The 23,039-nt window shown below is 38.4% G+C and overlaps 1 protein-coding gene across 4 annotated transcripts in view; it reads left to right on the top strand.

Moving 5' to 3' along the window:
- Positions 1-23,039, top strand: part of spag9b (sperm associated antigen 9b) — an 89,135-nt gene that overhangs the window by 42,342 nt on the left and 23,754 nt on the right. For 3 of the 4 annotated variants that reach the window (XM_082152064.1, XM_082152063.1, XM_082152066.1), the window contains 12 exons: positions 1,520-1,670; positions 10,003-10,065; positions 11,977-12,154; positions 13,942-14,041; positions 14,193-14,314; positions 16,194-16,251; positions 17,457-17,609; positions 17,698-17,749; positions 18,815-18,945; positions 19,647-19,703; positions 21,620-21,796; positions 22,452-22,581. In XM_082152064.1, coding sequence (XP_082008190.1) covers positions 1,520-1,670; positions 10,003-10,065; positions 11,977-12,154; positions 13,942-14,041; positions 14,193-14,314; positions 16,194-16,251; positions 17,457-17,609; positions 17,698-17,749; positions 18,815-18,945; positions 19,647-19,703; positions 21,620-21,796; positions 22,452-22,581 — 1,372 coding nt within the window. The remainder of the gene's footprint in view (positions 1-1,519; positions 1,671-10,002; positions 10,066-11,976; positions 12,155-13,941; positions 14,042-14,192; positions 14,315-16,193; positions 16,252-17,456; positions 17,610-17,697; positions 17,750-18,814; positions 18,946-19,646; positions 19,704-21,619; positions 21,797-22,451; positions 22,582-23,039) is intronic. The other variant, XM_082152065.1, reaches the window with a different exon arrangement.

Genomic DNA, 23,039 nt, shown 5'->3' with positions numbered 1-23,039 from the left:
AAATGCAACATTGACACTGTAATTGAACTGAATTGAATCAGCGTAGTATGTCTAGTATAGAAAAATAAGCATGTAAGCTTGCAAACGCTCCTTTTGTATGGGGGCTTGTGAAGGCATGTCTCAACAGGTAAAATAGGCTACTTTCAATAAAAGGTCCAACATATTAGGAATAGCCTACTTTTAGCTGTGTTGTTATGTGTCATGAGTAAGCAATAGAGTAGACTAAAACACTCATGTGCGTCTCGCTTATAATAAACCCATCCAAAGTATCTGAACAGGGCGTGTTTTTTGACATAACACGCCACAACTGTTTAAAGCTTTTAATGTTGTTTATATGTCTTTGTGGTGTAATTAATCTGCTTTAAGACAAACCATGTGTAAGTTCATAAGTCGACACCATTGCTGAGTATTTTCTCCTTAAAACTGCAGTGAACCAAAGACAGTCTCAAAAACACGCTTTGAAATCGCTGGTGTTTCTGACGTCACAAACTACCTTGTAACCAATCAGATCAACGTGTGATTGTCAACCAGTGGATCTCTGAGCTGAGGGAGTGAGTGGAGGCGGGGCTCATTTGCATATTCATAGAACCACGTATACTAAGTGAGGCAAGGGTGTCGAGTTACATTCAAGATATTTTAAGGCATGAAGAATTTTTTTTCAAGGATAAAACGTTTAAATATGTCATTTTGGTGATCAAAGAAGAGTTTTTTTAAGGGATAAAATGATTGACTACAGGGGGACTTTAATGCTGCTGGACACACATCACACGTATTCCCGACCTGTTTAATCTCTGAAGGTCTAAATGCGGCAAGTTTGCACTTCTGTAACCAAAGCGGAATGTATTTTTCCAGGTAACGCATCAGTCATGGGCCCACCGTGGCTAAACACCTTCTGGCCCCGCCCACTTACAGTAGCCACGCCCCCAAACTCTCACTATTGGTTGAACTGGGAAGAGATTGACAGATCTGGACGGATGCTCTCAATGTTTTGATGGTGTCTGGGAGGATCCGTGTTTATTAATAGTAGTAAATGAACAAAAAACTGGAAGAATGCATTTAAAAAAAAATCTTACATACTTCACCTTCAACTGAATAAATGACATCTTAAATTAGATATGTTCATAATTGATTAATTTTACAACATTAACAGTTATTTTCCTGTTTAATAATGAGCAGCTGCTTTGAAAAGATCTACATTGAATAAAGCGCCATTCAAATAAACGTGACTTGATTTAACTTGCGACTTAGCAACGCCCTAGTTACCACTCCAAACCCTAGCAACACATTAGCAACCACTTCAAACACTTTATGAAATACTGGGAAAGTTGTGATGCCAATTTTACCGTAGTGGCAGCAGGTTTTCACCATAAAGCACCACTCACATTTCTATCTAGCTTAAACCAGTGTAATTCAGAAACTTGTTTCCCAATACTTGATATGAAATTGGTGTGAAAAATGTTCAGATCTGAATACATTTCTCGCTCAAGTTTCCAATCGTATGTTTTGTGTGTGTACTCAGGAAGGAGCGACCTGTCTCTCTGGGTGTTTTCTCATTGCCGGGAAGCGATGCGATGAGCCCGGATCTGCATAGGGAATCTGTGGAGACTCCAGGGACAGACACATGGAGATATAACAGTCTCAGCCACCCTCGATCCAACACCAGCCTCAAGGTGAGAAACACACCGATTTACACATTGTTTACTTGTATTACAGCCCCAGTGTGGGAGCGAATGGCGAGAAATTGACCTAATTTTTAAAGTCCCCCTGTGGTGAAAATCCAGCTTTTAATGTTGTTTATGTGTCTATGTGGTGTTTTTAATCTGCTTTAAGACAAACCATGTGTAAGTTCATAAGTCGACACCATTGCTGAGTATTTCCTCCTTAAAACTGCAGTGAACCAAAGACAGTCTCAAACACACGCTTTGAAATCGCTGGTGTTTCTGACGTCACAAACTACCTTGTAACCAATCAGATCAACGTGTGATTGTCAACCAGTGGATCTCTGAGCTGAGTGAGTGAGTGGAGGCGGGGCTCATTTGCATATTCATAGAACCGCGCATACTAAATGAGGCAAGGGTGTCGAGTTACATTCAAGATATTTTAAGGCATGAAGAATTTTGTTCAAGGAAAAAATACCTAAATATGTTATTTTGGTGATCAAACATGAGTTTTAAGGGATACAATGATTGACTACAGGGGAACTTTAAAGACATCAGGGCTGGCTTGACAATTTCTATTTCTCGATTTTTCTCGATTTTACTCGATTCTCATTCTCACCCAAGATCTGTCTTTTGTTCTGTGCTGTTTTGAATTGATGCAGAGACAAAACAAAACACTAAACATTATTTGTAGCGCCTGCCATCCAATAATTACAATAAGCTTTGATGCTTTTGATATGAAATAAAGTCTCAGATTTCAAATTATGTCAATATTATCATAGAAGTCAGGGACAATAAATGTGTGTTTGTGTCTCTTTAATGTGTGTGACAGATGAAGCGATCATCTCTTCCTCTTCACTACTAGTTACAGCAGCAAATAAACATCAGTGAACACCAGAAGGAATGTTGAAAGATACTGAAATCAATCATGTCTCATGTGATCCATCAATCAGTGTTTCAACCGCAGAAAGTAAATGTTTGAATAAATCCGTCATGGAAACAAGTTTATGACAGATATCATGTTTAGATTTCCAAAACGAAACATAATTATATCACTTAAAGGGATAGTTCACTTTGAAATTAATTTTTGGTATGTTTTAGCTTACCTCAAGGGCATCCAAGATGTAGGTGTCTTTTTTTCCGCAGTAGTTTCAATTTTGATATTTTTAGGTCAAACCGTTCTTGTCTGTCAGTCATATAATGCAGGTCTATGGTCATTATCTCAAAACACAAGCCAAATTAAAACAATTCCCCGTCGTCCAAATTAAACAATTCCCCATCGTAAGTACACATTGATGGCCTAAGACACGAAACGAGCGGTTTGTGTGAGAAAACGAACAGTATTTATATAGTTTTTACCTCTTATACACAGCCATGTCGAAGTGATCTGATCTGACGTGTACGCAGACTGGTGCATAGATATACACACTAGATGTCGCCTTAAAGACATTCGTTCCAATGAACTGCCGTAGACAAGGCGACATCTAGTGTGTATATATCACACAGAAATGTGTCAAAAGGCTCAGCTTGGTGAGTGTTCGCTTAAACATCGTCGCTTATGTCTTCAGTGAACATTAACGTTGCATGTGTATTAGTGTTGTCACGGTACCAAAATTTCAGTATTCGGTACCGATACCAGTGAAAATCCACGGTTCTCGGTACCAATTTCGGTACCAAAGCTTAATTTAGATTAAATTTACATAATTATATTAAAGTGTAGGCTATATCACAAAGATGGAAACTGTAGTATTAAAAACACTTTACATAAGATTCCATTTGTTAGATAACATTAGATAAAATGACCTAACAAAAAAAAACAATAGTTATATACTGTCGCAATTATTCTCCTTTAGGGGTTAATTTAAAAATACATTTTTAAAATCAAAAGTTAACATTATTTCTGTTAACATTATTTAATGCACAATGAATGAAGTGAACAAACATGACCAATCAAGTGTTTTGTATTAAATAAAATTCACAAACATTAATTAATGTTGTAAAAATATATTGTTCACTCAATGTGTTATGTTAGATAACGCATTAAGTGATGTTAATGAATGGTATCTTATTGTAGCATCACCAAACTATACAGGAGATAAAATATGTTTTATTTGACTTGACTATACTTTTATTTAATCCAAAACTGTATTCATATTTAACTTTAAAAGGGCTTTTTAAACCTGCTAAGAGTTATCCAGCCAAGAATAAGACTAGAACTGCTTTTCTGACGGACTGATATTAATGACGGCTTTTTATTTCACATCTCCATAAATATATCTAGTAGTAAAGCTAATGCAAGGGCTAGAAATCAATTAATAGGCCTATGTCACACTTCCTCGTCGTCATAGAGAGCGCAGTTCGCACAAGCGTTTGTACTCCCGTCAGTCCCGTGGCGTCTGTCGTTGCTATACATCCGTGAACGCACATGGAAAAGCGAGCGCGCCGCTTCTATTATGAGCGCGCTTGCCGCGCGCCATTTGAAATAACGTATCTGCACGCGAAAAAACATCAGCACCACATCAGCAGCAGCACCGCCGATCGCCATCAGCGCTTTTATGAAGAGGACGCAACTGCACGCGCTTCGGGCATGCACGCGCATCAAGTACCGGGTTTGAGAAAACCTGGTACCGTGACGTTTAAAAAAAATTAGTACCGACTTGGTACCGAAGTACCGGGTTGTATCAGTATATTGGATACGTGCAATCGGTCTTAAAGTGACAGCAGCCTAATCTTCCTGCTCTGCTCTTTAGTAGATTTAGTAGGATTATTCTTTATTTAATTCATACAGCGAAGACTATGCAGTGTTTTACATTCGATTACTTTCGGTTGATAAACACTCTTCTGTTGTTCTATTTTTAAATCAAGAATGCTATATTTGTTAAGCTCTAAGTTGTTCCTAATCACCTTTAAGACGGAGAATGGAATATGTTGCATTATGTTGCTTAGCAATAAATAAAGATGTGACACTTTCTCATCTCTTAATTTTTTTATACTTAAAATACATTGTTGTTAAGAATGGTCTTTTTTTTTTGGTGATCAGAATCGGTTCTCAAACAAGATGACTCATGAAGTGTGTGTCCATACCCAGCCCTACTCTAGATTGATCATGTTGTGTCATCATCACACCAGAGGCTGTTATCAGCTTCCCAGAAACTGAACATAGGTTTTTAGGGAACAAAGGCGATGACGACACAGTTCGTTAGTATTGAGAGAGAGCGAGAGAGAGAGAGAGAGAGAGAGAGAGAGAGAGAGAGAGCTTCCCCCTCTGAAAGGAACATATGTTAAAGAAGCCTGAGTGAACAGTGCCAGCGGGAAGCAAGCTCACTCTGAGTGTCTGCTGTGCCCTGCATGCTTAATCAGAGCCCTAACATGGGCCAGAATGCTTTGCTTTCCTCGCTCTGGAACTTTCCCTGTCCTACACAGATCCACGACTCTAGGCCCCTTCATACATATTCATGTTGATGAAGTAATCATTTGCCTTCAACCTCTTCCTGGCATGTTTATGTTCTCACCCCTCGAAACTAAAGACAAACAAACCACTCAACTCATGTGCACTATTTATTTTTTAACATAAAGATCATTGGAATGTTGGTTACTACAAGAAAGTTCTATTTTAGTCTTTCTACTTCAAAATTTCACATTTAATTCGACTTTCCCTTTTAGTGCATTTTTACATGTTCATCTGTTTTTATTGTGTAATTTGAGCATTAAAAAGTTCTGCAAAGTTCCAAAGTATAAATTATTCTCTATATCAGTGTCAGTGTTTCTGAACTCCTGAAACGCCTCCATTGTAGTCTTGAGTTTCTTCCGGGAACGAACTCGTCACAATATTACTCATTATAATAATTAATACGGAGAATAAAGGGGCGGGGCCTGGTTGAGGTAGTTAGTAGTGTGTTAAACTGGTGGTTATGGAAAAGGGCGGGACATTTCCCAAACACACTCAAGCCCTCGACCAATCACAACACACTGCTCCAGCCGACCAATCAGAGCACAGTGTGCTTTTCAGAAGGAGGGGCTTCATAGAGACAGGAAGTAAACCGAGCGTTACTGACAGACTGGGAAGAGAGGAGCCGCAACAATGGAGAATATGTACATTCAAGAATGAAATCCTGTTCTAGTTGAGACCAGAAACAACAGCAAGACTTTGTAAAAGGGCGTAATAGATGTCTTTAATTATTTGTGAAATTTACTATATTGTAGGGTTGTCACTCAAATTACCCACATTTTCACCATTTTGAGGAACGAATGTCCCAAGTAATCTGCCATTGGGATTTTGGGAAAACCCATTTTGATCGACTACTAGACGTGCCAGATCTGAATCCACTCCTCTCCCCTTATTCGCATTGATTTTATCAGCAATGATGGCATTGTAGGTTTCTAGGATAGACTGACCTTGATCTCAATCTAGGCCTGATGCAGGAGTTTGTGAAGGATGCCGGTCATATTTCAGCCTTCAGTCTGATGAGGAGCCACACAACAGGGCCAAAGACTTTAGATATACCAAGAGAGTGCACTCATATTACTAACAAATGGGAGAAAGTGCAACATGAGCCACCAATTGACCGTTCGCAAAGACCCGCCCCCTTTAGTTACTGTTGCTAGGCCCGACAAGCCACGCCTCTCTCACGCCACACATGTTCTCACGCAGTGAAACACACATCGCAGAGCAGAGAGGACACTGACTGACACACAGGACAGACCAGCTTACTTTTGATATTAAACAAAGTCTCAACTTTCAAATTTGGTCATTTTTTTAAAGAAATGTAAACAATAAATAGCGTTTTGTGTCTCTTTAATGTGTCTGACAGATCGCTCAGTTAAAGAGGCTCGTGAACCGATCATCTCTTCCTTCTAGTTCATTTATTGCATCAAAGAAACGTGAATGAACATCAGAAGGAATGTTGTTTTAACCGCGGATAGACGTCAGGACACTCTGTGTTTCAAGTTCTAATCCACCGACGTTAATCTACTAACTCTCCTGACTGCTTTGTCGGACAAAATGACTGATTCAGCGGATGGCGGATTATAATTGGTCCGATCGCCTGTCAGTCAAACTCCCTGCGAAGGGTCAATTAATGTGCCAGATTGTGCAGAGCTGTAGGTGCTACACCCAGACAGACACAGCCCACCGTTTGCGTATCTCTTCTGAGTTTTATGAATAATATGATCTATTCTGCTTCATCCCTATTACCTCATCATGACTGGACGAGTTTCTGAACACCGAGTAGTTGTTGTTGTTGATGCTTTCATTAGTCTGATATCAGAAAGTTGTGGAGGCTCAACACATTTTTTTATCGTTTTTATTTTCATTGCGGAGACTTTTGAAAGTCGCAGTGGGTATTAGGGCTGTCAAATAAACATGTACGAATATTTGTCGAATAAAAAAAAACTGCACATTCGAATGCAAAAACCATGCATCGAATTTTTGGTGTGTCAAGAGGCGGAACATGCAGAATGCTTGCACATTAAGGAAATTATATTTTATTTAAGAACAATTGTTTCAAAACTTAATGCATTTTTAAAAAGTTGGATGTCATTTAATTTCAATAAAAGATGCGATGCTTGATTTGGCTTATATTTGCTTATTGCGCTCGTTTGCTCCCTCTTGTGGACACAGGAGACAACACAGTGCCTTTTCCCCTCTAACATTACGTATTGACGTTAGAGTTCAAATATAATTCAAATTTCGCTAATATTTAAGAAAGAAATGTCTTCTTTTCAGCCGTTTGACAGCACTAGTAGGTATGCATCAGGCTCTTCAGTGAATATTTGATTTCTCATTATAAGGCCAGTGAGTTTCAGAAGCACAAAGGCTCCATCAGACTCCCACTGTGGAGCGATACAGACTGGCCTTTGTGCACTTCATGACTCTGCATTTCTCTCTATATCATCCTCCAGAGTCTCGGGCTTCTGGGAGAGATGAGAAACTAGGCCATGATTCGCTGTCAGCCTCTCCTCAGGTTAAACGCCTCTGAGGAGAAGTGGGCACATTCTGCCATGGAAACACCAGAGAGTCGGGGAGCATCTCGCAAAGGGTTTTGTTTTGTGTGCGCTTGTGCTTTTGTTGGTTTGTGTGCATATGTCAGTGAGGGGAAAAAGCGCTTTTGAAGTCTGTGCTTGTGTGAAACCTATTGTCGGTTCCTGCCACTTGCTGTGGATTACTTGCTCTTCCATAACTGATTGATTTTAATGAGAGCTTTGGTTCTTTTTATAGAGCACCAGGTGTAGGCTAGGGCTGTTTTGAAAAGGCATATTAATAAAACATCTCATTATGAGAAGAGCTTGAGGGCAACGGCCGCTGGGTAGACAAAATACCAAACCCAGAAACGACAACATTCACATTTTCACTCATGCATCTTCTGATATACTTCATCAATAGAGAAAGACATACTGAGCATGTAATGATAACACACTAATATTAAGGCAAAAAAAGGCTCAATGAGATTGAGAACACACATATATATATATAATTCACGGCAGTTTCCAGCTGAAATAAACACTAGAGGCAGTAAAACACCTACAGCTTTGATTCCTTCTCACACAGATGATGATTATAGGGGCAGATTATTGACACGGTTGCTTCAGCAAATGTCAGGTTTGCTTTTGTAAACACTATTGATCAGGTTTAGTGTCTGTCCTGCATTATTAAGCTAGGGATGCACCGATATGAACATTTTGGCTGATACTGTTAACCGATAATTCTTTATATTTGAAAGCCGATAACCGATATATTGGCTGATAAATCTATATCCAAATTTTTGTATAATTTTTGAGAGCCTGATAACAAAAACAAAAGTCTCATCATGTCTCAATCACACAATTATAATGATGTTCTCATGATAATGTTATGTAGCCGATATGACAGACTTGCGCTGCACATGTTGCACTTTACTGTATTTTCCCTTTTTTGAAGTGATTCCAATCATATTTCAAGCAATTCAAACCCATCATGTTGAACAGTGGCATCTGAAGTGTCTCAGCTGAAGGAGATCATACATTATTTATCAGCTTTAATATATCAGCCAAATTTTATTATCGGGCCGATAACCATAACATTAAAAATGATCATATGTCGTCCGATACCGATATGGTGGCTGATATATCGTGCATCACTAGTTCAAGCAACTTTTTTCTAATGAGCCTGAGTTGATATTAAGGCATCAAAAAAGGCAAATAAATATGGTCTTTAAAGTCCACATGAAATAAAATGTTAATAATATCTGGTCTTATTGTGCATGGTTCATAGTTTTGTTATTGTAAGGAAGAAAATGTCTTTCATAAAATGTAATAGTCGATCCTCGGCCTCAGAAACAACATAACTTTTTTGAGTTCAGAAATGCATCACATTATGTGAATTAAAATGGGTTTCCATTGTCATCTCATGTTAATGTCAAACAACTGTCATAGAAGTGTTGGGAGCACATAGTTAAGTTTGGTCTTATTTTAAAGAAGTTTATTGTTGAAGTAAAAAAAGTTTAAACAGTGAAACCAAAATAGAAAGCTGTAGAGATTTAAAGGGAGAGTTCGCCCAAAAATGAAGATTATCCCATGATTTACTCTCCCTCATCCTAGGTGTGTATGACATCCTTCTGTCAGACGAACACAATCAGAGTTATATTAAAAAGTGTCCTGGCTCTTCCAAGCTTGATAATGGCAGTGAATGGGCACCTTTCAGAAGGCCTTTATAGATGCACTTTTATGATGGACAGATGCACTTGAATGGACTTAAAAAAGGTGGCCATTCACTGCCATTATAAAGCTTGGAAGAGCCAGGACATTTTTTAATATAACTCAGATTGTGTTCGTCTGAAAGAAGGATGTCATACACACCTAAGATGACATCAGGGTGAGTAAATCATGGGCTAATCTTCATCTTTGGGTGAACTATCCCTTTAAGTTCATGAAAATGATTTATGAACATCATTTTATATAAAATATCAATTTTAATGAAACATGTTGAACTCTAAAACTGCTAGAATCGAGCCAAACATGTATGCAGTCGGCATTAACAGGCAAAATGATCAACAACAAAAACTGACAAAGACATAAGTGTCCATAAGGATGAAGTTCAGTCTGGCTTTTGCACCATTAAAGTACAAATTCCCATAATAAACTCTCCGTCACGCATTGATCGACCCTGAGACACAGATTATGTGTAATCCTGGCCTACATTTCATCAGTTACAGCTTAATCTGGATTTGACGAGCTGGCTCCTGATGCTTTTTTGGGGAAGAACCGTCATGTTTTCCTCTTCATATAATGGCAGTGCAGTTCCCATCAGCCACCTGGCCGAATAAAGTGCCGCCATTGATGTTTTTACTGTGCGTTTCTCTCTGGGCAGTTGGAGGCGGACGGTAAGAGTTCACAGGACAGTTTGGAAACCCAGTGGACCGACTCCAGTAAGGTAGCCGTCCGATAGTCCTGCCGTAATCTTCACGCCAGCCGCAGTGTAGTGTGTGTAGTGTGTGTAGTGTGTGTAGTGTGTGTAGTGTGTGTAGTGTGTGTAGTGTGTGTAGTGTGTGTAGTGTGTGTAGTGTGTGTAGTGTGTGGCTTGTCTCCACATCCATGACTGTTTTTGTGTGGATAGTGAAGTGTTTCTTTGCATTCATACTCCACAAACTGCTGCCTGCAACCATCTATTAACATATAAACCATATAAACACAACAACAAGTAACATATAAACATAACATCTGTTAGGATGTAACACATACACGGCTCATGTGGACTCACACATGATGTCAGTATCCCTGGTGAAGCTTCAGATGCGGTTGCATTCAGCATCTGTGTGGTTGATGTTATCGCCTGTAATGTATCCTAAGGAATATTCCTGGTTAATTCCAACGTCTAACTTCTAAAAATGAAAAGGAAACATGGAAAGGGTCTTTATGGTGCTTTTGATTTTTTTTTTTAAGCTTTTTTAAAATCTCTATTCATTGTATTGGAAAAAATAATTAACAGTGAATTCTGGTAAACGATAACCTGGAATATTTCTTACATTTTGTATGTTAATTATTATAGCACCAAATCATGTGTGTGTGTTTTTTTTATTTTTTTTATTGTTCAATTACTGAACTTTCAGTCATTATTTATGTGGTTAAAAGCTCAGTTGAATATACAAAATGGAGACAATTTTTTTTTTGCATTACATTATATAATATAACATATAATATAATAATATGGAATATTTCTTTAATTTTGTATGTTGATTATTATTGCACCAATTATTATTGTTTTTGCTTGTTTTTTGTATGTCAGTGTTTTTTCTTCACTTTTTTTTTCTCAATTACTGAACTTTCAGTCATTATTTATGTGGTTAAAAGCTCAGTTGAATATACAAAATGGAGACTAAAAATGTTTTGTTTGCATAACATAACATAATAATCTTTCTAAATGAATGTGCATGCAGCGTGTGTGTCCTCCGTACGGTATCATGGTGTGCTGATGACATTCTAGACTTGAATAATTGTGTTAATCTTCATGATTAATGTGGACAGTCCCATTTAGCACATATGTGCAGTTGATGACTATTCCTTTATAAATACTTACGATGGCTCGATGTCTTATGCCGCTGGTAAAGCTTCATTTCTCCTGGGTTTGTTTTCAGGAAAACTCCTCCCTCAGATATCAGACCTATTATTAATCGGTGTATATATCGGATAAGTGGCGAGAGGAGTGGAACACGTGCAAGAATAATAATGATAATAAGTGAATGAAATTCATCCGGAAATGTCAAACTTTAGATTTTTAATCACTCTTAAAACTAAGATCTGATCCAGTGGTGTTCACCAGGTGTCGTATAGGTCATACAAGTCATGCTTTTTTGCTTAAAGGTGAAGAACCAACTTTATGCATGTTTTGTAAGATTCCCGTTTGTGTTAAACACATTTTATTGGACTGTCCCGGGTATAATACAAGTAGAATGCTCTTTTTCCATGAAGTTATTTCACTTCAGGAATAATCTTCCTAAATAAGTCCTTAAAAGGTTTTGGATTTTTTATCATATGTTAATAAAAAATAATAAAAAAATAAAAAAAAATATATATATATAAACCATAAATTATTATTATTTATTTATTTATTTATTTATTTATTTATTTATGTGTTATTTATTAATTTATTATTATTTGTTTGTTTTTTTCCCCCAAAAAATCCAAAACCTTTTCAGGAATAATCTTCATACATATATATATGACTTGTGTTTGTTTGCTTGGTTTTATTGTAATTGATATTTCTAGTTTTATAATTGCATTTTTGCCATGAGAATGGCCTTAGATGCTGACATGACATTATATAATATCTGTCTATTGTTATCAGGATGAACTTTCTGGCGCTGGTCGGGGGCGATCCAAACCCGAGTCTGATGTGCTCATGGTGTCGGTGGAGGAGGAGGCCGAGGGTTCGCACGGGAACACGGACTCGAGGAGCGCTAAACCAGACCGGCTGAAGAACATCAGCGTACAGGAGGATACGGCATCAGAGACGCCATCCACAGGTGAAGCCAACGCTGCTGCGTCTCCATTCGCCTTCCATCACAAGTGATGTATACAACTATAGCATTTTAATTTGACTAGGAATTACGCTAAATCATTAAATCATTTACTAGATTAACGATCGATCAATCAACCAATTAAACTCACTCGTACTGTCATAAATCACTAAAACGTCAATGTCCCTAATAGTCAACATAATGCAGGGGGAACTGCAGCAGTGCTAAACTTGCATCATAAAATTACAACACTCGAACTATAAATGTGTGAATTAAACTCACTGAGACTGTCGACAGTTTCTTCTCCGTGCTTCGTTTTATTATATCCGTGTGTTTGGTTACAGTCAAATCATATAAAGCAGTGAAATCGCCCCGAACTCTTCTTGCCTGCACTCGAGACGGTGATGTGAGCTCAACTGACAGTCTTCCTTCCTATTGGTTGTCGCTCACGAAAATTGCTTCTCATTTGCATAAAGTTGAAATGTCTGGACTTTTTGCGACTTTCTGTCGCCGGCGGTCTCATCACTCTCGTTGCTCTGCAGTCATGGGTCTTTCATGCGGAGACTCTCCTCATATTAATGCAGAATGATGCATTTAAAAGTTAATGGCCAAACGGATCAGTCCATTAAATAATTAAATATGTTTTTATCAGGTTAAACTTTGATTAGTCACTCAAACCTTTATCTGAACCTCTCACCGTCAGTCGCACACATCCGCCGTGTTTGTAGTTCCTCCTCCAATGCGCGGTGGGTTGTGGGTAATATTAGCTGTTATAGTGAGCACGGATCCACACTTCGAAAATCCGTTGGAAGTCGTAGACCATCCGGGGACATCTGGCGTACTCTTTTCAGCATACTCTGCTTTGGGACACACTTATTCTAATCTCACACACTGTTTAGGATGGATAGTGGACGTTGAGACGCAGGGCAAATGTCACTGTCACACATGTCAATCCTGTGGGCGGGGCAACCTGTCACTCACATGAGATCCACCAATAGCAAACCACAACCATCCAATCAATTCCCCACGGGATTTTCGACTAAATCGAGATCCGCCCACATTTGTTCTTGTTCCAGAAGCGTTTCACTCGGATATACGACACAATAGAGGAGAAAAGACCAGCGCAACTTCCATATCACGAGGACTAAATACATTTGAGCATTCCAGTTTAAAGTGAAAGTTTAAGAGTTCTACAGGCTTGTGGTTTCAGATCAGTTTACAATCAATGAATACGCAGATGTATGCCCATAGAGATTGCTTATGATCTTCCGTTGATGTGTTGTAGATGGATGGTTGTAAGGCGTTTATTTGATCTCACTCAACTTTTTAAAGTCCTCCTGTAGTCAGTCTTTTATCCTTTAAAACTCATATTTGATCACCAAAATGGCATATTTAAGTTTTTTCCTTGAAGATAAATGTGTAATTCGACACCCTTGCCTCATTTAGTATGCGCGGTTCTATGAATATGCAAATGAGCCCCGCCTCCACTCACTCACTCAGCTCAGAGATCCACTGGTTGACGATCACACGTTGATCTGATTGGTTACAAGGTAGTTTGTGACGTCAGAAACACCAGCGATTTCAAAGCGTGTTTTTGAGACTGTCTTTCCAGGTTTTTCATGTGATTCACCATTTATACTCCCACAAACGGGACTGTGCGTCACGTAAACTGAATGCTAGGCCCCTTTTATAATCAAACTGCATTTGATGAATCTCCACCAAAAATCTTTGTCTCATATGCATGATGAGTTTAAGACCTTTAGAAAACACCTAACTGATATTTTTGCACTCAGGAGCCGATCAAAGTGAGACCGCGGAGCGATCGGAGGTCCAGGCGATCATCGAGTCCACACCAGAACTGGACATGGACCTGAGCGGATGCAAAGGCTCCAGGTTCGTCAATCCGGATTCAATCATCCACTCACTGGACTTGCCCTATCACACCGAGCCTCAGTCCAAACACACTCTGGATTTCATCAGGACTTTATTAGGTGAAGAAGCTTTCTGTGTCTTGTGTCCGTTCATCCTCTCTGTCTCTCTCCAGCACTCCCAGTAAAGGCATCGAGAACATGGCGTTCGACCGGAACACCGACTCGCTCTTCGAGGAGCTCTCGTCTGCAGGAAATGACCTCATCGGAGACGTGGATGAAGGTGCTGATCTGCTGGGTGAGTTTTCAGCCACAATAAATCACAGATGAAAATCAGTGTTATTTTAGTTGTAGTTTTTATATTTTTTATATTCAATTATAAATTATATTTTAAATCATTTATTTAAAATAATATAATTAAAAATGTATTATACATTTTATTATATTTAATTATATTGTAGTTAAAGTTTTAGAATTTTTTGGGTGATTTAAAAAAAATGTATTGTACATTTTATTATATTTAATTATATTTTAGTTAAAGTTTTAGATTTTTTTTTGGGGTGATTTAAAAAAATATTATACATTTTATTATATTTAAATATATTTTAGTTAAAGTTGTAGAATTTTTTTGGGTGATTTAAAAAAATATACATTTTATTATATTTAATTATTTTAGTTAAAGTTTTAGAATTTTTTGGGTGATAAAAAAAAATTAATCTTTTTTATATTTTATCTCCGTTTTTATTTATTTTTATTTTCAGTATAATAAAAGTGAATGAGAGCTGAGGCTGTCAAGCTCAAAATAACAGTAAAGCATCATAAAAGTGGTACAAATTGAAATAACATGCGGTAACTTACAGTAGCTTTGGATGAAGAACAGATTGTGTTTTTTTCCATCTGATTTGTGAATGAATTGCTCTTTTGAACCAAATCTTATTGATAAATTAGTTCTTACAATCCACAGAGCCGGCCTGAATGATTAAATGACTCAAACTGATCCACTATCAGTGAAACTATCAGTGAATAATGATTTGGCTCAGTGATCATGTGACTAATATTACACTGCTTTTGTTTAAAAGCACATGATTCAAAGCTTCTTCTTTTGAGTTTCGTGATTCATGACTGTGTTATTGAATGTGTGTGTGTGTGTGACTGTTGTTCCTGTATCTTTTTCCTTTGTGTTATGTTCCTCTAGTAGTAAAGTGACATCAGTCAACTTTTATTCATCTTCTTCACTAACATTCACAGCCCATCTAATCATGTTGTCTCTCCTCCATGTCTGTGGCGCTTCATTTCTTTCCCCCAGACGAGTATTCTGGTGTGTATGTTTACACTGCTTTTATTCTCGAACACCAGATCCTCACCAGGTGCAATGCCACAACTTTACAGCAACAAGCAGCTCGTCTGTCCACACATTATCAAGATATTGTTGAGGATCATATCTGATGCGTCAGGCTTGTATGGCTCATATAGTCTGATATAGTGAGAATATGGAGGAAAACTGAGCAAAAATATTAAATTTGCTGCAGATGCTGATATTTATATCGACATAAAGTGATGAAATTCTGATGCTTGTAATGTAAATCAATGAGATTTTATAACAGTACAGCAGATACTTGCATAAAATGCATATAAATATCAATATCTGCCAATAATGTCTTAGTAAGATGATAAATGCTTAGTTTTATGATCAAAGCTCTGTAGTGTTAAAACATATAATGCAATGCAATACAATGATTGAGAGATGAACACATAAACCTTCTTTAAAAGCCTGATGATCAAATGATATCTGAATAATCAAGTAAACCTGCTTCAGTCCAGTTGAAATATTACTAACAATGTTAAAGTTATGTTTACTTGATAAAAATCAGTGCAGATTTACATGGAATAAAGAGCTTTGGTTGAGTGTTGCTCCTGGTTCGGATACAGTGTTGGAACCGTTATTACTTTGTATTTCACTTGATTTTGTTTTGGTCATTCTCTGATGCTTTTTCTTGTTCTTTGGTTTGCATGCCAATTTTAGACCTTAATTTCTTTGGTAAGCATGATTTCATATCCTCTGGTGACGTGTTCGGTCTCAGAAATGGTCAAATCAGCATTTGTGGGGTTTCAGAGATCTGTGCATAATTACCATATATTTGTGTGAAACTAAATCTGTTTTTGTTGTTGTCATGCAGGCATGGGTCGTGAAGTGGAACATCTGATCCATGAGAACACTCAGCTACTGGAGACAAAGTACGTCATAATGTGGATTTACACAATCTGCAACAATCTGCGTTTAGTCTGTATTTCCTCTGAATGCAATGCTTCTACTGCCACCTGCTGTTTGACAGGAGTTACAGCAATCACTTCAACTGGACTCTAAAGTCTAAATGTTTTTAAACGAGTCATATTTAAATCCTTTTATTACAACAAAAGGGTATGGTACTACATATTGCATTTTAAACAGCCAGTAAGTAACCTTACAAATGTTCATTTTTAACATTTGCTTTCACAAGTACACAATTCTTGGTTCAGGTCAATCCAATGTGACTAAAAGAAATAATGTCAGTTTAGTGGATGAGATGTTAATTTGGTCACTGCTTCAATCGATTCGGTAAGTCGTTAAACCAATTTGCATTGATAACTCATTAGTTTAAGACTGATTTGTGAGTCTTTGAATGATTCAACTGGTTCATAACAGTCCGATATCACTGGATGTTTATTGTTTGTCTCATACAATCAGTAAGAACAGAGCAATGATAATGATTAATGTCTTTGTAAAGAGGCATTTTTCTTCATCTTCATCTTTCTTTAGTGTGTAATGTTGCTGTGTGAGCATGAAAAAGCTCTGCAAAGTCACAAAGTCCCTCTATATCAGTGTCAGTGTTTCTGAACTCCTGAAACGTCTCCATTGTAGTCTTGAGTTTCTTCCGGGAACGAACACGTCACAATATTCCTCATTATAATAATTCATACGCAGAATAAAGGGGCGGGGCCTGGTTGAGTTAGTTAGTAGTGTGTTAAACTGGCGGTTAAGGGGCAGGACATTTCCCAAACACACTCGACGCACTCGACCAATCACAACACACTGCTCCAGCCGACCAATCAGGGCACAGTGTGCTTTTTAGAAGGAGGGGCTTCATAGAGACAGGAACTAAACGGAGCGTTACTGACAGACTGGGAAGAGAGGAGCCGCAACAATGGAGAATATGAGGAAAATAATCAACATTCAAGCAGGAAAACCTGTTCTAGTAGAGACCAGAAACAACAGCAAGACTTTGTAAAAGGGCGTAATGGATCCTCTTTAATGTCTTTGTATTATTTCACAGTATGCCGTTTTTTTTATCTCAACACATTAAATTCAAACTCATAACTTATACTGTGGATTTTCCTGACATAGAGGACTGTAATACATTGTGAAACACACATTGAAAGCGGCATTGCTGTGTCTTCTGCAGGAACGCTCTGAACGTGGTGAAGAATGATCTGATCGCTCGTGTGGACGAGCTGGTGTGTGAGAAAGATGTTCTTCAGGGAGAACTGGAGGTCCTGAGACACACCAAAGACAAACTGGAGGAGAGGAACAAAGAGCTGGAGGACGAGCTCAAACGGTTCGGCATTAAACACACCGACACACATCAGCATTCAGCCGGAGAGAAGCTCTTTCTGACTGGAGCTTTTGTGTTTTTGTCCAAACAGAGTCCGAGCTGAGATTGAGGAAGCCAAAGTGAAGACGAAGGAGGACGATGATGTAAGTCAACCTTAGAAATCTGTCTGGATTAGGATTGCAGATCTGTTAGACGAATCATTTTCAAGATGTCGAGGAAGTCGAAAACTATTCTAAATGCAATTGATTTTCAAATGGAAACTAGAATTTCCTTTAAAGTTAAAATGATCTTTGTTCAATTCCACTGGGACAAATTCCCAACACATTAAACGCATAAAATATGAACAGTATAAGTTAATTTACTTTTAACCTCAAAGTATTTTCTCATCAACTGAAACTCAATTCGATATTAATAACAATAGACAGAAAAAATTGGGATACAGCTGCACTGTACAACAAAAACTGAATAGTTCATAAGTATATTAACTATTGTACTTTACAGTTGTAAATTTACAATACTTTTTACTTGATTTCTTCTCTTGCAAGAGTTTAAACCTTGCGCTTTATGTTATCATCAACTGAAACTCCGCTGTCTGAGATTGGGATTCTGTAATAATAACATCTAATACAGAAATATATTATAATTGTAAAATACTGTAAAATACTTCTGACTTGATTTCTTCACTTGCAAGAGTGTAAACTGCAGGAAGAGCTTTAACAGTGATAGGTTTACAAACACTGCTCTTAACAAAGCCAGTGAAATGCTGTAATTTTTTGTCCACAGAAACTAAATTATGCAAATTATAAAATAGTGTATCTTATAATCACATTGTATTCCCAAAACAGCTTGTCTTTGCTCCTCTATTGTGTCGTATATCCGAGTGAAACGCTTCTGGAACAAGAACAAATGTGGGCGGGGCTTGATTGTGTCTGTGGGGAATTGATTGGATGGTTGTGGTTTGCTATTGGCTGATCTCATGTGAGTGACAGGTTATAGCCCCGCCCACATCATCAGAGAAGAGAAGAGATGCTGCACAATAATGATGTGCACCGATAAATCATGTATAATAGACAATTAATATGTCATGTATAATGTCAGTTTTGATTTCATGGTGACTTTAAACTCCGTTTAATTGGTTTGTATGGCAAAACTCTCTCCAAAGATGAGTGTTTGCTGTGCTGAACACTAACAGGCCGTGTGTCCCTCAGAGCGACGTGCCGACGGCCCAGCGTAAGCGCTTCACTCGGGTGGAGATGGCTCGAGTCCTGATGGAGAGGAACCAGTATAAAGAGCGGCTGATGGAGTTGCAGGAGGCCGTCAGGTGGACCGAGATGATCCGGTCAGTCTCGCTCATCTCCAATCCACACTCGGGTTGGGAATCGAAAATCTAGTCCAATTCTGGAATCAGATACTTTAAGTTTTTAATTTCGATTCCTCTTATCGATTCCTTTGTAAGCTTTTCAAGCGAGAGACGACTCGCCCGCTATTTTATGTGCTGCACACACATTCACAACACGCTCACAGAAAAAGTGATTTCAATGTGATTTTAAACCATTCAAGCAATGCAGGCGTGTGTAACTATATTGGGCAACTCTTAAAGGGACAGCAGCCTAATAATCCTCTATAATATGACTAATCAAACAACAGAAGACAAAGAGAAAATTCACTCGTTCTTGACCGAATAACTTTTGTAACTATATTTGTAATGTATATATTATTTATAAAGTGCAGTGTTATTTTACATTTGATTACAGTTTGTGTATCTGAATACTTGAAAATCTAAAACACTGTTTATTTCAATCGTATCTTTGTTTAGCCTGTTGATTTTTGTTCATGATATTCAGCTGCAATGAAATGTTTTGCAGTAAGACTAAATGTGAATGATATCTAAGTTGTTGTTTGTTTGTTTTTACCTTATTGGAATCGAAATTAGGAATCGATAAGAATCGGATACCCAACCCTAATCAACACACACGTCCAAACTGGTTTGCCTTTGCCTGGTTTGCATTGACTGAAGTGTATTTTTGTTGTCCGATACAGAGCATCAAGAGAGAATCCAGCCTTGTCGGAGAAGAAAAAGTCCAGTATCTGGCAGTTGTAAGCAACAACTTCTCAGTTCTCCTCAAAGTGTGGTGCTGTTATATTGGTTTTTGTGTGGTTTGGCATTCAAACTATCTCATTTTATGTCCCCCTTTTATTTGTTTTCCTTCTAGGATGTAGGTAAATCTTAGAAAACCTAGTAAAACTTGCACTTGGTTTGATCCTTGAATCCAAAAATGTGTTCTTGGACCTGGGAATGGGGTTGTGTTTCCAGCTTTAACAGAAGCATAACAGGAATTTACAGCCAGAGACCGTTAGATTGCTGTAAACTTCACAGGACTAATGCTTGAACGTTCATTACACTTACTTTTAAAGGGTTTGGCAGAAAGCTGCTTGTTTTCTTCTTAGAAATGCCATTCTCAGGTCATCTCAGTCTACTTGGGGTTTTGCGTTTGGGGGCATTTAAGGTTTTGCATCTATTTTAAACCCATTCATTCTCCTCTTGTGTGCTCCTGTGTGTTCTCTGTGCTCCTGCTCATGTTGTCCTGTGTGTTTGCAGAAGGTGTGTTGGGGACAGAGTGTGTTAGTCTGATACGTGTAGGTTTAGGATTTAGAGATGCACGGTTAATCGCTAAAACACTGCAATCTCGATCTCTATTCATTCCTAAATGACTATCGTAGAGTAGTTCACTTCAGAATTAAAATATCCTGTTAATTTACTCTCCCCCACGTCATCCAAGATGTTCATGTCTTTCTTTCTTCGGTCGAAAAGAAATGAAGGTTTTTGAGGAAAACTCTCCAGGATTTTCCTCCATATAGGGACTTCAATGGAGTCCAACGGGTCGAAGGTCCAGATGTGAGTTTCAGTGCAGCTTCAAAGTCTCGACACGATCCAGCCGAGGAATAAGAGTCTTATCTAGACAAACCAGCCGACATTTCATAACAAAAATAAACATTTATATACTTTTTAACCACTAGTGCTCGTCTTGCACTAGCTATGACACATTACGTGTCAATCAAAAAAATCATGATTCTCAGTTTATCCAGAATCGTGCAGCTCTATTTGGAATAAAGAGACCAGTTGATTCCTAAAAGAATTTAGAATTAAGATTATTTAATTGCACAAAAACAGAGCGGGGGAGCATGACCAAAATATCACTAACATTTTTAATATAAGTTTTAAAGTTGTTAAAAATTAGAAGAAAAAAAAAATCTGGAATTTCATATTTTCGGACAAGATTGTGGTCCGAAAGATTTTAAAAAAAAAAGTCTTTGATAGATGTTTCTTTTGCTCACCAAGGCTGCATTTATTTGATCAAAAATACAGTAAAAACAGTGAAATATTATTAGAATTTAAAATAACTATGTGAATATATAGTAAAGTGTAATTTATTCCTGTGATCAAAGCTGAATTTTCAGCATCATTACTCCAGTCTTCAGTGTCACATGATCCTTCAGAAATCAGTATAATATGATGATTTGATGATCAAGACACATTTATGATTATTATCAGTGTTGAAAACAGTCGTGCTGATTCATATTTCAATGGAAACAAATATTTTCTTGATTAATAAAGCGAGAGTTCATAGCATATATTTGGAGAAAAAAAAAGTGTCACCTTATAAATCTTTAATGTCACTTTTGATCAATTTCACGCCTCCTCGCTGAATAAAATAATAAAATAATAAAATAATTAATAATCTCACTGACCCCAATCTTTTGAACTTTAGTGTATTTTATATATATATATATATTAGAGAAGGTGTGTTTGCATTGTCAGTTGCTCAGCATGTGGTGTCTGCACGCTGTGATCATGGTTGGACCAGGTCGGTTGGGTTTGGCAGAGCTTGGCATATGTTTGGGACGTGACCCCAGAAACCCATAACGGTTAACCTTTGACCTCTAACCCCTGCTGCCGCTTGTGTCCGCATATGAGTCTGTGTGTCGTCTCTCTCCTCTCCCTCGTCCTCCAGTTTCAGCAGACTCTTCAGCTCCTCGTCCGGCACCGCAGCGAAGAAACCCGACGCTCCAGTGAACCTGAAGTACAACGCTCCCACCGCACACGTCGTCCCGTCGGTGAAGAAGAGGAGCAGCACCATCGCTCAGCTCCCCAGCGACAAATCCAAAGCCTTCGACTTCCTCAACGAGGAGTGAGTGACGTCCTTACACACACTCACACATATGCGTGTCATGGCGTCTCAGCCTGGGTCCAGAATTAAAGGGTTAGTTCACCCAAAAATGAAAATTCTGTCAGTAATTACTCTCCCTCATGTTGTTCCAACCCCGTAAGACTTTCGTTCATCTTCGGAACACAAATGAAGATATTTCTGATGAAATCTGAGAGCTGTCTCACTTCTCCATAGGCTTCTAGGTAATCGATATCTGCCATCCCAGAAAAGTTAGTAAAGACATCGTTAAAATAGTCCAAGTGACTACAGTGGCTCAACCTTAAGTTTATCAAGCGACGAGAATACTTTCTGTGCGAAAAATAAATAAATAAATAACGACTTTATTCAACCATCTCTTCTCTTCCATGTCATTCTCCTAAACTGTTGACGTAGTGTGACAGCGCAGCGCTTCTGGGTTGTACGTCAGATCGGAGGCTCACTATTGGCCAGCATCACACACATGACCAACGTCAGCGCCGACGCTGGTCATGTGTGTGATGCTGGCCAATAGTGAGCCTCCGTTCTGATGTACAACCCAGAAGCGCTGCGCTGTCACACTACGTCAACAACTTAGGAGAATTTTTTGTGGTCCTGGTGTGTTAAGTTTCTCTCTCTCCGTGTGTGTGTGTGTGTGTAGGGCTGAGGTGGAGAGTGTGGTGTCTCGTCGAGAGCAGAAGAGAGCTCAGTACAGGCAGGTGAAGGATCACGTGCAGAAAGAGGACGGCAGGTTACAGGCGTGTGGATGGAGTTTACCTCCCAAATACAAGGTATCATCTCAAACACACTGGGCCCTATCTTGCACCCAGCGCAATTGACTTCGTACACCGACGCATGTATCATTCCTATTTTGCACCCGACACACAGCGGACTTTTCCCTCTACAGACGCACGTCGGTAAATTAGGGAATGAACTTGCGCTCCCGGGGGCGGTTCAGCGAAAAGAGGAGGCGTGTTCCGGCGCAAACGTTCCCTGGTGCTATTTTGCAGTTTCAGAAAACAATTCCGCCACTGACCAGGAGAAACCTAGTCTAAAGTCGTGTTATTCAGATGCTATTTTAAGGGCGCATGCTTGGCCATAATCAATGTACAACACACACACACTTTGCTTCTCTCATCTACACACACACGTAGCAGTTCTCATTTTTAGAAAACCATACATTATTACAAGGAAAAATATTCCACACGAGGGAAATCATTGTTGTGTCCATGAAGATGTGAAAAAATAG

The sequence above is a fragment of the Leuciscus leuciscus genome (assembly GCF_965113295.1).
Source record: "Leuciscus leuciscus genome assembly, chromosome: 21".
NCBI classification, from domain to species: domain Eukaryota; kingdom Metazoa; phylum Chordata; class Actinopteri; order Cypriniformes; family Leuciscidae; genus Leuciscus; species Leuciscus leuciscus.
This window is presented reverse-complemented; position numbering and strand designations above follow the sequence as displayed.